The 14,646-nt window shown below is 46.8% G+C and overlaps 1 protein-coding gene across 3 annotated transcripts in view; it reads right to left on the minus strand.

The window, feature by feature from the left end:
* The window catches only part of Cndp2 (carnosine dipeptidase 2), a 17,059-nt gene extending 4,993 nt beyond the window's left edge, over positions 1-12,066 (minus strand). Inside the window, exons 1-7 of one of the 3 annotated variants that reach the window (XM_029547168.1) lie at positions 11,838-11,905; positions 10,693-10,766; positions 9,117-9,206; positions 8,268-8,411; positions 5,995-6,157; positions 4,643-4,731; positions 2,200-2,400 (exon numbers count right to left, since the gene is read on the minus strand). In XM_029547168.1, the coding sequence (XP_029403028.1) occupies positions 2,200-2,400; positions 4,643-4,731; positions 5,995-6,157; positions 8,268-8,411; positions 9,117-9,176 (657 nt within the window). In that variant the 5' untranslated portion in view covers positions 9,177-9,206; positions 10,693-10,766; positions 11,838-11,905. Of the gene's footprint in view, positions 1-2,199; positions 2,401-4,642; positions 4,732-5,994; positions 6,158-8,267; positions 8,412-9,116; positions 9,207-10,692; positions 10,767-11,837; positions 11,915-11,966 lie in introns of those variants that run through there. The other 2 variants (XM_021214307.1, XM_029547169.1) reach the window with 2 other exon arrangements.
* Between the last annotated feature and the right edge of the window lie 2,580 nt (positions 12,067-14,646).

The following is a 14,646-nucleotide window of genomic DNA, read 5'->3' on the forward strand; positions in this document are numbered from 1 at the left end:
GATGCTGGCTGCATGTACACAGGGATGCTGGCTGCAGTTGCACAGGGGATGCTGGCTGCATGTACACAGGGGATGCTGGCTGCAGTTGCACAGGGGATGCTGGCTGCATGTACACAGGGGATGCTGGCTGTAGGTGCACTGGGATGCTGGCTGTAGGTGCACTGGGATGCTGGCTGCATGTACACAGGGATGCTGGCTGCAGTTGCACGGGGGATGCTGGCTGCAGGTGCACAGGGGATGCTGGCTGCATGTACACAGGGGATGCTGGCTGTAGGTGCACTGGGATGCTGGCTGCATGTACACAGGGATGCTGGCTGCAGGTGCACAGGGGATGCTGGCTGCAGGTGCACAGGGGATGCTGGCTGCAGGTGCACTGGGAATGCTGCCCAAGAAAGTATGGTGCAGGGTAGCCTCTCTAACACTGAGGAAGGGCAGAATCCTGTCTGGCATAGCCATATCCACTGGAAACAAAAGTCATGAAGCCAGCACAGCTGTTTGACACAGTTCCAGCGCAGCTGAGCCAAATGCTGCAGTCTCTGTCGCTCTGCCCCTCACTTTGAGGTTTTGGTCTCTCTGTGTTGCATTCTTGGGGACTTCCTGCATTATGATTCATTTTATAGCTGAGTCTTTTTAGGAAACTCCTAAACTTACTATCCCTTCTGCTTTTAGGGAATAACTTTATCTGGCCTTATTTGGAAGTCTTCCTTATGCCCTGGAGATCATGATAAGGAATTTCTAAATGAGACCACGACTCCAGGAATCTTCTTGGGGTATCGCCCCTAGGTAAACTCAAACAGTCCAATTGGAGCAGGGTAAACAGAGATAACTGAGAAACTCTGACTGCGAGAGAATTAGTAAATGATTAAGGCTTCCTTTTACAGAATGCTCCGGCTCTCTGAAAATGTAGTAAAAGATAGGAGTCATTCAGGGCACACCCTCAGGGAACAGAACTCAGTAAATAAGATAGACTAACTAAAATAACCTTTTCCTACTTTATAGCATAGATATACACAAATAAAAGGAGTTAGGTGTTAGTGTTATAATTAGGTTTGTCTGGAGTGCTTTAAAACTGCAAATACTGCCAGCCTAAAAGCAGGCTGCCATACACTGGATATGTTGGCTTTGACAGAGGCATTCTTCAGACTCTGCATTGGGAAGGAGTTTTAGGGCTAATAATAAAAATAAAATTTGCTCTATTTTTACTTTCTAACTGTGACTGAACTTGTAACCCTGGACATGTAATGAAAAAAATCAAGTACACGTGCAGATACAAAATGCTATAAACTGTACTTCTTGGATAATCACTAGTCCGCCTTTGTTGTGTGAAACCTCTATAAATAAAGAGACAACCTGATTACTAGTCAATCACAGCTGCAAGATTCCCTGTCCGCCCCACCTGACTCACCTCTCCCCCCCTGACTTCTCTCCTCGCAGGCCACTCTCTCAACGGCTGGGGCTGACCCAGGCACCTGTCACCTCAGAGACCCTGCACAAGCTTGCTCAGAGGACACTGCCAAGGCTGGAGCATGATGTCGTCAACCCGAGGATCCGGTTCAGACCCACCTGAGAACTGACTACCCTTATAGCCAGGCAAGACAGGTAGTCAGTGTGTGCTCGCCTGGACCAGCCACTATATCAGGGAAGGAGTGTCATGCGCCTCCCCACAGAACAGCACTGGCATGGTTCTGCCCTATCAGGGGATGAAGACCCCCGGCAGGACCCGCCCATCATCCCAGTGGGAGAAGATCTCTAACAGCAGGTGGCAGATCCACCCCGCACTGCACTTCTTGCTCATCTGAGGGTCTCCATTCTCTCAAGATAACTCAGCCATGGGATTAGGTCTTACCTGCTCAAGTGTGGACATGTTTACAGGAAGGTGCTTAAGGCTTATCTGTCCATCTCAGAAAAGCTAGCATTCACTGTCATCTCATCTGCTCTGATATAATATCAATATTATTAAGATAATACTGTCTTAATTTAAAACTGCCATGAAATTTGACTTCTGATCTCAGAAGTTCATGCCCTGGGTATTAGGACGGATTAAGGAACACAAGAAGGAGCTCCAGGAAGCTCTGAGCTCCCCTTCATGTATGATTAGCTTCTTGGTATTTGCCCGGGTTGGGGTATGGAAGAACAAACAGGCCTAGCTAGGGGTTAGAGAGACAAGGTGAAGTGTGTGGGACGCGGGTTGTAGCGTACCTCGATGAAGAAGTAACAGATGCCTCTGAGGCCGTACGTGATACACGGCTTATTCTTCCCCAGCCAGTAATTGTCTGAAATGCACACATAGTCCACATCTTTGAAGAACTTGTCTTTCTGGGCAAAAATGAGCTCATCCAGGCCTTCGGAGCCAGACTCCTCCATGCCTTCCAGGCAGAACCGCAGGTTGACAGGGATCTCCTGTGACAGGGCATGGTAAGACATGGTTTCCTTACTTTTCTCACAGAAGTTACACATAGCAGACTGTTTTGAAATTGAGTTTCGATTATGAGATCTTCTCCCACTGGCCCCCGGGAGCCCGGGGTCAGAAGGAAAAGACCTATGCCATGGCTAGGCAAGCCACTTACAGAGTGAGTCAATGAGTGTAGGGGAGTCATGGAGACCTAGGCAAGCCACTTACAGAGTGAGCCAATGAGTGTGGGGGAGTCATGGAAACCTAGGCAAGCCACTTACAGAGTGAGCCAATGAGTGTAGGGGGAGTCATGGAGACAGGAAGAAGGGCAACGAATCTTAGCCTGGAGAGCACTGACTGCTCTCCTAGAGGTCCAGGATTCCCATTCCCTGCTCAAACATGGCTGCTTATGGCTGTCTGTAACTCAACCTCAGACCTCCACGTGCAAGCATACCCCTGTGCAAATGAATGTGCACACATGGAACACATGCAAACACAAACACACACACACACACACACACACACACACACACACACACAAAATAGAAGAGTCAGGAGAGATTTTTTTCCTGAATAACCACTGAGACTTCACTGTTGCTAAGGCTAACTAAGACCTTTCTTGCACTAGGAAGGCCTTCCATATTATCCCTCTGCTCACAGAAGCCAAGCTGTCCTGAGGTGCCCAAAGGGAACCTCATCACAGTGCTGGAATCTGGGTCGAGTTCTCTGGAAAATGTTTCAAGAATTCTTCTAGCTCCATAGGATGAAGCAGGGCACCAGTTTCCCAACAGATGAGAAGAGAGGCTGCAAGAGCAGGCCACCAGCTGGCAGCCATACACGGGCCAGATCCACGGGTTCAAAGTCACTACGCCTAGCAGTGCCCAGCTCACAAGTGCCCCGAGAGCAATGTTCACCGAACAGACTTCTGATCTCTTCTGTGCCAAGTGAGTTCTTCCCCAGAACCTCCGTACACAGAGCAACTACAGATGGAACTGCTCAGGACCCTGCAGTAGGTGAGGCTGCCTGGTTTCTGGGCCCTTCTCTTGGGTCAGCTGTCAGGCAGGCCAAGTGTTTTTTGTTTGTTTGTTTTGTTTTGTTTAGTTGTTTTTAGAAAAACCCATTCTCTCCTGTGCATATGGTCTCCCAGACAAAGAAAGTCTAAGAAGATCTAATGATCCAGACTTCAACAAAAATAATTATTCTTCTTTTATCATGCCGTGAAATAAAATCCACCTGCAAAAACTGCCCAGACAGCACGGTCACAATCAGACTGGAGATAATAAAAAACCTAGGTGGGAAGCAGGACTAGGGGTATTTGGGGACTAGGCTTCTAGAAATGCCTCGTTTCTCCTATTTTCAATATTTTACCACGTTTGAACCTTGAGGAAAGAAACTCAAAATAATCTAGTACTTATTTATTTCTAGGAGAATATAAACCACATAGAGAAAAGAATTTGCCTAATATCACAAAGTTACAAAGTCTGTAACTTCCTGGCAAAGGACCATACTCATAGGTACAGTCAAAGGTTGAAAATCTGTGTTAGTCAGGGTTGGTAGCCCAGGCCTGTAATCCCAGCACTAGAAGGTTGAGCAGGAAGATTGTCACGAGTTCAAGGTCAGCCTGTATTACATAACAAGATGGTATCAAGCAAACACACCTAAACTTCACATTTGCGAGCTGGGTGTGGTGGTACACACCTATAATCTCAGCACTGGGGAGGCAGAGGCACGTGGATCTCTGTGAATTACAGGCCAGCCAGGGATGCTGAGTGAGACACTCTCTCAGAATCAACCAGCCAACAAACAATAATAACAAAAATACCAACAAAATAAAATAAACAACAAAAAGCCCCCAACTATCTATAATAAAATAAAATAAAATAAAATTCACATTTGGGGATAGAGCTATGGCTCAGTGGCACGTTTCCCAGCATGCATGAGGACCTGGGTTTGATCTCAGCACAGAAAGAAAGGAGAGAAACCAAGACCACATTCTAAGTGTTGGCAAGGGCCTTGCTGAGTGTCCATAGCTTAACCTTTGAGCATCTGTAAGACAATTAGCTTGACCTTTGAGCATCTGTAAGACAATTAGCTGATTAATGATTTCTAGGGCTGGAAACAGCTGTAATCTTCCATCTGTGTCCCCTGTGCTGACTGAGGTGGGGGCTCGCTTTCTCCTCTCTGGTGATCTTTACACTCTCTCTACTCACATGACCTGAAGGGCGGACAGATTCTGATATGGGGATGTACCTGTCCAGTCTTCTGATAGGCTTCCAGGGCATTCATCCATCCGGCCACAGGCCCCTTATCGTCCGTGGAGCCTCTCCCATACAGCTTGCCTGGAACCACAATCAGCAGATTCAGTTAGAGACAACAAATCGAAAGACCTTGTTTGAAGTGGTCATCTGATAATGCCTAGACACAGACTCAAACAGCTATCCTGAGCAACGGAGCTTTCACTTTCAAAGCCCGAATCTCCATCCAACCCAATGCTAAAATTCAGAGAGGATTTCTTGAAATCCAAAAAGCAGTCATGCGGGTCCCTCCTGTTATCTTTCCATTTTGTAGCAATGTCTAGGACCAGTATTTACAGAGAATCAGGGCCGAGGTTCACCATGCAATTCCAGGAAGTACATTTCACAGGATAGCCCCTACCTAGCTACACCTTTAAGACCTACATCCCCTCCCCAGCTATCTGCAAGCACGTGGAAGCATATGCCATCACTACAGAAGCACCACAAACCATACTCGCATCCCAATTTTGACAGTTAATTTGAATCTGCTGGGAGAATGGCTTTAGGCTCAAAGAAGCATGGTCGAGGCTCCTCTGGGATCACGACAGAGGCTGGGAAGAGACTAGGGATGGCCCGAGGCAGGAACTGGACAACCCTGTTTCTGGTGTAGGTGGTGGGAAGATGGTGCCTCTCAAGGATATGTGAGAGAGGGCTCAAGGAAGAGGAAGATTTCCCAGTCCAGACAGCTTGAGTCACGTGGTCATAAACTACCATGCAGACATGTGGGTCTGAGACTAGGGAGGAATCCAGTGCCCGTGGAACCAACAGCAATAGGACATACCCAGTTCTGTGAGGAGGGCCAGCGTATGGGATGAGGCTTCACAAAGGACATGTTAGACAAAAATAACTTTCCATACTTCACAGCCATGTAACAGTCCACACAGAGTCAGGACATGTGTAAAGACAGACTCAGACCTGAGGGGCAAGGCTCAAAGCAATAAGGTGCTGTCTCTCGGGGACATCAGAAGCTGAGCAAGCTCAGGAGGGAGTGAGGAGAGGTTGGCCTTCAGGAGTCTCAGGTCACAGTGAATATCCTGGACAGGGAGTTAGGACTAAAGGGACGCTGGCAGGCTCCCACCAAGGACTTGTTATGAGAAACCAAAACTTTTCTGAGTTTTCAATAACTGAGGTACAGATGAGAAACTTCCAGAACCCAATTTTTAGGTTTTGTTCTTTATAAAACAAAAGTGTACTAGAAAGAGAAAGACCCAGGAGGATATTAGTGATTTCCCAAATGTAACATCTCCAAAAAGGGTTCCTCTGATTTGGAAAGTGAGCCCTTAGGTTGGCAAGTCCTGATGCCCTCACCTTCTCGTTCCACCAAAGTGAAGGGCTCGCTGTCCCACCCGTCCTCCAGGGCCGCAGGCTGCACGTCCAGGTGCCCGTAAATGCACACCGTTTTCTTCTGGGGGTCACTGCCCAGCTTGCCCAGCAGAATGGGAGGAAGGGGTATCTCCGAGCCATCTGGGAGCTGAGTGGGAGGGAGCAATGGAGAGCAGTGTGGTTAATAAACTAGGAATGTCTCACAGCTGTTCTGAAACCTAGCTGGGATGGTCTTGTCTGTTGTCACCCATCAGCCTGCATTGTAGGGTTTAAGATTATAATCTTTTAACAGTCCTTAATAAGAATTCACTTTCCAGAAGTCTGATCAGCATTAACTAAATCACATCTACAACTAGTCTGATGAACTGCTTTTTTTTAAAAAAAAGAAGAATCAATATATGCAATGAAACACTGTAGCCTGGATCTGAGATACAACTTAACTCATTTTGAAGTAATGGCTAAAAGAACTGCAATCTGCAACTGAATGCTACATTTCTGAAATTCTGCATGTAGACAACTAAGACAAACAGAATGGGCCATAGGCCAGGACATTAATGGAACTCAGCACTGGGAGATGGCTCAGCATTTAAGCATGCTTTCTGCTCTTCCAGAGAACCCGAGTTCAAGTCCCAGAACCCATGTGAACCATCACAACCACCTCGACACCAGGGGATCTGATGCTCCCTCCCGTCCAGTCTTTGTAGGGGCCAGCAGACATGTTGCTAACAAATACAACATACACACACACACAGACACACACACACAGACACACACACACACACAGACACACCAGGGGATCTGATGCTCCCTCCCGCCCCGTCTTTTAGGGGCCAGCAGACATGTTGCTAACAAATACAACACACACAGACACATACAGACACAGACACACAGACACAGACACACAGACACGGAGACACAGACACACAGACACACACACACAGAGACACAGACACACCAGGGGATCTGATGCTCCCTCCCGCCCAGTCTTTGTAGGGGCCAGCAAACATATTGCTAACAAATACAACATACACAGACACACACACACCGACACACACACAGATACAGACACATACACACACACACACACACACACACACACACACACACACACACNACACACACACACACACACCAGGGGATCTGATGCTCCCTCCCGCCCAGTCTTTGTAGGGGCCAGCAGACATGTTGCTAACAAATACAACATACACAGACACACACACACAGACACACACTTAAAATCCACAGCTTCTGGTAGATGAAATGGTGGCAGAGAGTACCCCTGGGCTTTCCCCTAAAGGCCTTGCCAGCTCTCCAGGAAACTCTTGCAGAATTCTCTGAGTCTAGAGGAGGATTCGGTGACACAAAGACAAATCAGTCTTGGGTCTTCTCCTTCCTTTACAGATCAATGGTAACCACTTGTGACCCTAACTGTGGCCCAAGCCGGCTGTGCCCCTGCCCTGCAGCCCTTGTACCTCTGCTGGCACTTACAGTTTATCAGAAAAGCCCTATGGTGACAGCAAACTGCCACAAGGACTTTGCAGGGGACAACGTCAACATGTGAACATGCATACTTATGTTTATGTTTTCAAGTGTGGTTTTTCCCATTTATTGAAAATAGAATTTTTTCCATCATACAATATATCCTGATTAGTTTCCACTCTCTGTTCCTCCCAGTTCCTTCTCTCTCCCCTGCCATTCAGGTCCTTTCCCTTTCTGTTTGTCTTTAGAAAAGAACATGACTTTAAGAGAACAACAAAACATAGCTAAATAAAATATAATAACATAAAACAGAACCCAATACATCGAAGGACTAGGCAAACCAAGAGAAGGAAAAGAGCCCAAGAGAAGGCACGCGAATCAAAGGCCACTCGTTCCCTCAGGAATCCCACAGAAACACTAAACTGGAAAGCATACAGGATGCACAGAGGACCCGGTGCAGGAAGCTCATCTTTATACAGTGAGTCAGAAACATGGAGCTTCCACACATGAAAGCTTTCATTTCTGGGAAATTATCTCAGCCCTTAAGAATGACAGTCATTTTAACTTACTCTTGGGACACCAGTCTCCAGTTCTCCTTCCCAGAATAAAATGTGCTGAATAATCAGAAAACCTTTAACTCACCCAAAGCAAGACTGTCACTGGGAGCCAGCACGAGCTTGCTTTGAAGAAGAGTTGGGCGTCTTCAGCCAAAGGTCACCCTTACAGCCCCTTCCCACTCTCCTGGAAGAACTGACTGCGACAGTCCTGTGGGCTCATACCTTCTGTTTCCCAATATCCACCAGCTCCACGGAGCCCCCCAGCCTCTGGACATCGGCAGCTGCCACCTCCATCATCCTTCTGATCTCTCCTCTCTTCTCTGGCCATGCGGACACGCTCTGGATGGCCACCCATTCTGCAAGTTTCTGTTTGTAGAGAGGAAGTGGAAAGGGCTCTGAGATGCTGCTTTCTAAGGGCAGGCAGGGACGGGCTCACCAATGTGCCTCTATCTGCAGCTACTCTACTTTTTACAACAAGCCTGTGCTGTCCTAACCCCAAAACCAAGCAGAAATAATAACAATTTAAAAGAGCCAGAATGTGTATTTTTAACCACTAAGCATATGATTAATTATAAACCACACAATAAGTTTATATCTACAGCCGGTAAAATTGCAACAGAAAGGAAATGTACTGCAAAGTCACAATCCAAGTTCACCAGGCTGACAGCAGTCACATTTTCTAAGGTGTAAGTTTTAGAGTCAAACGTTTTTTTTCTAAAATGGTTCTTCCAAAGATAAAGTGAAGTCATGATTCTATCAGATAAAAACCGAGCAACAGATTAAAATATAACATCACAGAATCATTCAGAATATGCTTGGTTCACAGTGCTTTTCTTAAAATCTATGACTATCGAGAGAAAACATAGATGAGATTAGGGGGAAACAATGAGCTTTATTTGTAGAGATGGATAACTTAACTCTGTCAAATGATAAAAGTATAGCTTTCACCATCATGAGAAGATGAAGAAACACGAAGTTTAAATACTCGATCAAACGGCACAACTCGAAAAGCTCTCATGCAACAAGATTCAAGCAAGTCTCCCTACTCACTCAGAAGAGATGGACCCTCACCTTGACATAGCGGTCCTGGTTTTCATCGATATACTGGAAGACAGCTTTGAGGGCTGACATCTTTCAGGCAGACTTCAGACCGGGGAAACTCTGAGTAGAGAGAGCAATGGGGTCAGACCTGCTTGCAACTGGGACTGAAGGGCAGTGGCCAGAGGCGCTGTGGGAGGACCGAGAAGCACTCCACCCTGTCAGCAGAGCATTGCCACACACTCGTCACAGGACTCCCCAGGAAGTGTCTGCACTTCAGGGCCAAGAGCTTAGGAACCAATCAGAGGCTTAGATTGAGCTTTCCATCCTCCTCCAAAGGAAGACTCCATTAAAATTTGTGTCCAAAGAGGAGTGCCCCAGTGGCAGTCGATCTGAAGAAAACTAAAAGTGGGTACTTTGAAATCACATGGATTTACCGTGCGCTTTATTTTTTGAGAGTAAGTCTCACTATATAACCCTGGCTGCCCTGGAACTTTCTGTGTTGACCAGGTTGGTCTCACAGAAATCTACCTGCCTTCTGAGTGCCAGGATTAAAGGTATGTGCTACCATGCCTAGGGGGCACTTTTTTTGGAGACGGAATCTCTTGCCTCTACCTTCTGAAGGTTGGAATTACACCAACCTAAACCACCAAGCTAGGTTTATGTGGTGATGGGGATCAAATCCAGGGTTTCTTGCATGCTAGGCAGGTACCCTACCAACGGAGCTATAGATGTAATTTTATACTCTTAAAGGACAGGGTGAACTATTAACTTTCTATTGATACAGAGGAAATTATCATTCCAGAGATCTCTATAAAAATGCTGCAGGCTGGGTGTGGCAGCACACACCTTTAATCCCCGCACAGGGGAGGTAGAGGCAGGTGGGTCTCTCAAAGTATGAGAAAGTAACTTGTGGAACTGCCTTTTCTTGCTTTGTTTTATTTTTTGTTTGATTTATTTAAAGATTTATTTGTCTTACACACGCAGATAGAGTGCTCTTGTATGTACACTTGCATACCAGAAGAGGGCATCAGATCATATTATAGTTATGAGCCACCATGTGGTTGCTGGGAATTGAACTCAGGACCTCTGGAAGAGCACACAATGCCCTTAATCTCTGAGCTAGCTCTCCAACCCCGTAACTGCCTTTAAAATAGGAATCAATGTGAACTACAAAAGACTCAGACACTGGAATTTGCAACTGGAGTTTTCTCTTTCCTCAAGTGTCAAGACTTAGACTTAGCCCAGCATAGATAGGTGAAACGGGGCTCAGCTGTTTATCCTGCAGTGACAACCAAGTGGCCTAATATCACTATGCATGGCCTCAAGTGGGGGTTACAGAAATGCCTGTGCACCACACTTGGTGAAGAGCACTGTTTCCTGGTCCAGGATCCCAGGGCAGTTTCTGAACAGAGTTGATTCACCGTGACAGGAAGTGAGGCAGTCGTTTAGCACACTGAAATTCTCCAGCCCAGCGATGCAGAGTCCCAGAGCACTTCAGTTAGTAAATGTGGTTGCTGCTGGGGTGGGAGACTGATTTCCTCATTTTTAAAACCTAGCACAATGAAAGAAAAATTTCTAGACCCACGACCACCTCATGCAGCCTCACCTGTAAGGGCCTCTGGGCGACTCCAGATGTTGCCCAGGTGTTTATCAGTGTTAGGTTCCACCATCTGTCACCAACTGTGCACAGAGAAGGTGTCTGTTTTCATGATGAACTCTTACCCTGCAGGACCATCTCTTACAGTGGGTGCTTTTTGACTTGGGCTCCTGGTCCTTACACACATCCCCATCAACGTGGCGTAGCTAAACTAACTTCGTTGCTAATGTTGCTACGCAAAGATGTCATGATCTGAGGTACACCTTTCAATGAGGGCAGTAAACAGAGAGGTTTCAACTACCCTGCAGAGTTCCCACAGCACATGAAAACAAGCCCTCCCTCTAAACTGTCCCTCCAGACACAGCAAGTCGGCCGGCCAGCTTCCATTCTCCCTCCCACTAGGTTGATGGCTCCTGCTTCACGTCTCCCAACATCAAGACCTTTAGTTGAAATCCTGTATAAAGGTAAAAAGCAGTGCTTGCTGGTGGGTTGAACAGAAGCGAACTTCCTGCCAAATACGCCAGCACCCTCACTATCTGTAAGTCATGAGTCCTTTCGGAGGAGCACAAACAAGGTCCCCAAGATCGGGTCTTTGCCTCGTTACAGGGAGTTCGTGATAAACGTGATAACAAGACTCTCTGGAGAAGACTGGCGGTCCCAGGGTTTCAAAGGTTAGTAGTGTATATCAAACATCTACTACACTTTACAAATGAGTAAACTGAAACTAGTAAATGAATGGGCGACCTGATGGCACCAGCAAGCTGGCAATGGGAGACCTCTCTCCTGCGGATCCATCCTAGAGGTAAGGTCCAGCTGGACCCTGCCCAGGGCCTTTGCACCCAAGGCAAGCCAGGCAGCATTCTCCAAGTGTAGGCGTGAGAACCAGCCTTTGCTCCCTGCACCCTCCAGCCCCAAGTTCTCACGCAGGCTGGCCTAAACACACAGCTCATCCGGCGCCTCAGGGCGAACTGGGTGGTCCGGGTGACCCTGCACTTCTGGAGGTCGGCGTATCCTATCCCGCCCCTGCGGAGGGAGAGGCCGGGGTCCCAGGCTAAGATCGCCAAAACCCCGGGCCCGCGCCAGGGCCTGGGGTGACTCAGGCCTGGGCTGACTGCATTAAGGATCGGGGACTTCCCGGGATCCGCTGCTCTCACCTGGATGCCCCGGCGCCCTGCACTTCCACCCAGACCAAGGCGACTCAGGCACCGCCGGGCCCTGCACCTATCCCGCCCCGGTCCCCCCTCACCCTCCCGGGAAGGAAGGCCCACAGAGCGCCAGCTTACCGCGCCGGTTCCGCACCACGTGTCCCTGCTCGCCCCACCAGCCAATGTCCGGACGCCTGGGGCTAGCCCCGCCCCAGCCCGCCCCGCCCTGACGACGCTCCCCGCCCCAACAGCCAATGCCAGGTCTCCTCGGGATAGCCCCGCCCCACAGACGCCCCGCCCTCTTGCCGACGGTCTAGTGTCGCGCGCTGACCCCGCCCTGCCGGGCGTGGCCACGCCCCTCCTCGGCTGGGGCACCCTTTCACGTCCCCCACTATACAAAGTGCCCTGCCTATTGCTTCAAAGTGGGTTCCTAGAAGTCTCCTTCTGTGCAGCGCTTGGTGCCAGACCAGAAGAGGTGTGAGGTTTCCCAGAACTGCAGTTACAGGTAGTTGTGAGCTGCCACGTCAGTGCTGAGAATCTAAGCCGCGACCTCTGCAAGAACAAGCTCTCTCAACTGTCTGAGCCATCCCACCTGGCCTCCTACATTTTATTTATTTATTTATTTATTTATTTATTTATTTATTTATTTATTTATTTATTTATTTGGTTTTTTTCGAGACAGGGTTTCTCTGTATAGTCCTGGCTGTCCTGGAACTCACTTTGTAGACCAGGCTGGCTTCGAACTCAGAAATCCGCCTGCCTCTGCCTCCCAAGTGCTGGGATTAAAGTCGTGTGCCACCACTGCCCGGCTACATTTTTAAAGCGTAGGGATTTTTCTTTCATAGTTGCAAGGGGTACAGTTTCGTATACTGCAAATATTCTAAAATAAAATGAGTTTTTCCTCCTTAAATTTTGCGTGAGCCTTCTCTTCAACATTCCTTACAGAATTTTGCCAAGTGTAGGGTTTTATACTGATAGTCTTTCAACTGATGACTCTATAATACTTTTCTACAGTTATATGTATATATATATGTATATATATATTAAAAATGTCTTGTTTGATTAAAATACAATAATATCACCTCCTTTACTTCATTTTCTTCATTTTCATCCCCTCCCATGTCCCTGTACCTCTCCAATTTATGTCTCTTTTTCTTTAATTATTGTTACATAATGATAATAATAATGATGATTAATAATATATATTGTATTATCCTAACACTAAGGATTAAACTCAGCATCTCAAGCACTCTAGCAAACACTCCCTCAGATATGTGTGTGTGTGTGTATGCATGTGTGTATAGGCACATAAATATATATAATTTGTTGTTGACTTGATGGATTTTCTTTGAGGTAAGTGTCATGTAGCCCAGGTTGCCCTGGTTGGTTAAGGATGCTATGCAGCTGGACATGCATTTCTGATCCTCCTGCTTCTATTTCCCAAAGTGTGTGTGTGTGTGTGTGTGTGTGTGTGTGTGTGTGTGTGTGTGTGTAAACCAGAGGAGTGCATACCCTGGAGTTACAGATGGCTGTGACTACCTGATGTGGGTTCCAGGACTTGGGGTTGGTCCTCTGGGAGAGCAGTAAGTGGTCTTAACTGCTGAGCCATCTCTCCAACTTGTATCTATAAACATGAAGTTATTATTGATTTTAGCTGTTTTCTTTTCTTTTGGACAGGGCATGGTGTATATGCCTGTAATACCAGTATTTGAGAAGTAGAGGCAGGAAGACCTGCTACACAGGGAGTTCAAAGCCAGCCTGGGTTTCGTGAGATCATATGTTTAAAGAAAACTGCTCTCTTCTGGATTAAACTATGATTATCAGTACAGAAATGACAAATGACTTTAAAGTCCACGGCTCTTTCACATTTTGACAAACAACTTTCAAACATTAGATGTAAAAATCTTGGAGTGCTTTAATCAAATCTGCAGATGTTTTAAGACCTTTTGTACAGCTATCTGTAAATGTGATTATTACTGAGATGAAAAAGTATACGGTGAACCGGGCAGCCACAGAGAAGCGATTTGAGGGTGGGGGTTGAGACAAGGTCTTGGCCACCTCAAACTCAAGACCCTCTAGGCTCACCTTTCTGGGTGCTGGGGTTGCAAGGTACCAATAGGGTCTCCTGAGAGCATTAGACAGGGCTGAGTCCATGGTCCGTCCCTGTTGGATGTTCTGATGAGCACTGGCAGGATTAAACTATCAAGCAAAGAAGCTGCTGTAAACCGAAGCTAGCAAGAGGTTTGGGATCCAGTTGAAAATAAATTTGCTTTTATGTTTATATAAATCTTTTTCATCTGCCGAAAGTTGAAAAAAATTTTTAAGATTTATTTATTTTATGTACATGAGTACACTGTAGCTGTCTTCAGACATACCAGAAGAGGGCATCAGACCCTATTACAGATGGTTGTGAGCCACCATGTGGTTGCTGGAAATTCAATTTAAGACCTCTGGAAGAGCTGTCAGTGCTCTTAACGACTTGAGTCATCTCTCCAGCCCCCGAAAATATTTTTTTTATAAACCGGAATAAATGTGAAGAAAACACAAAACTTTTCCTTAGTCTTGGGCATTTTATATGGAAGTAGGTATCCAGAAGATAGAACTTTCTAGATTCTACCCTTTGAAATATGTAAATCACACTCTTGACTTTCGCTAAGGCACTAAGTATCCTCTTCCAGTAAGATGGGGCTGGATTTGCAGAACTGAATTTCCAACAGGCAATGATTTGGAGTTGAAAAAAAGCGAGACTGTTACAAGGACACCTGGAGTTAACAAGAGTTTTTTCAGAGCTAACTCCTCATTCCAACACAGAGCGGAC

The sequence above is a fragment of the Mus pahari genome, chromosome 15, assembly GCF_900095145.1.
Source record: "Mus pahari chromosome 15, PAHARI_EIJ_v1.1, whole genome shotgun sequence".
NCBI lineage: Eukaryota > Metazoa > Chordata > Mammalia > Rodentia > Muridae > Mus > Mus pahari.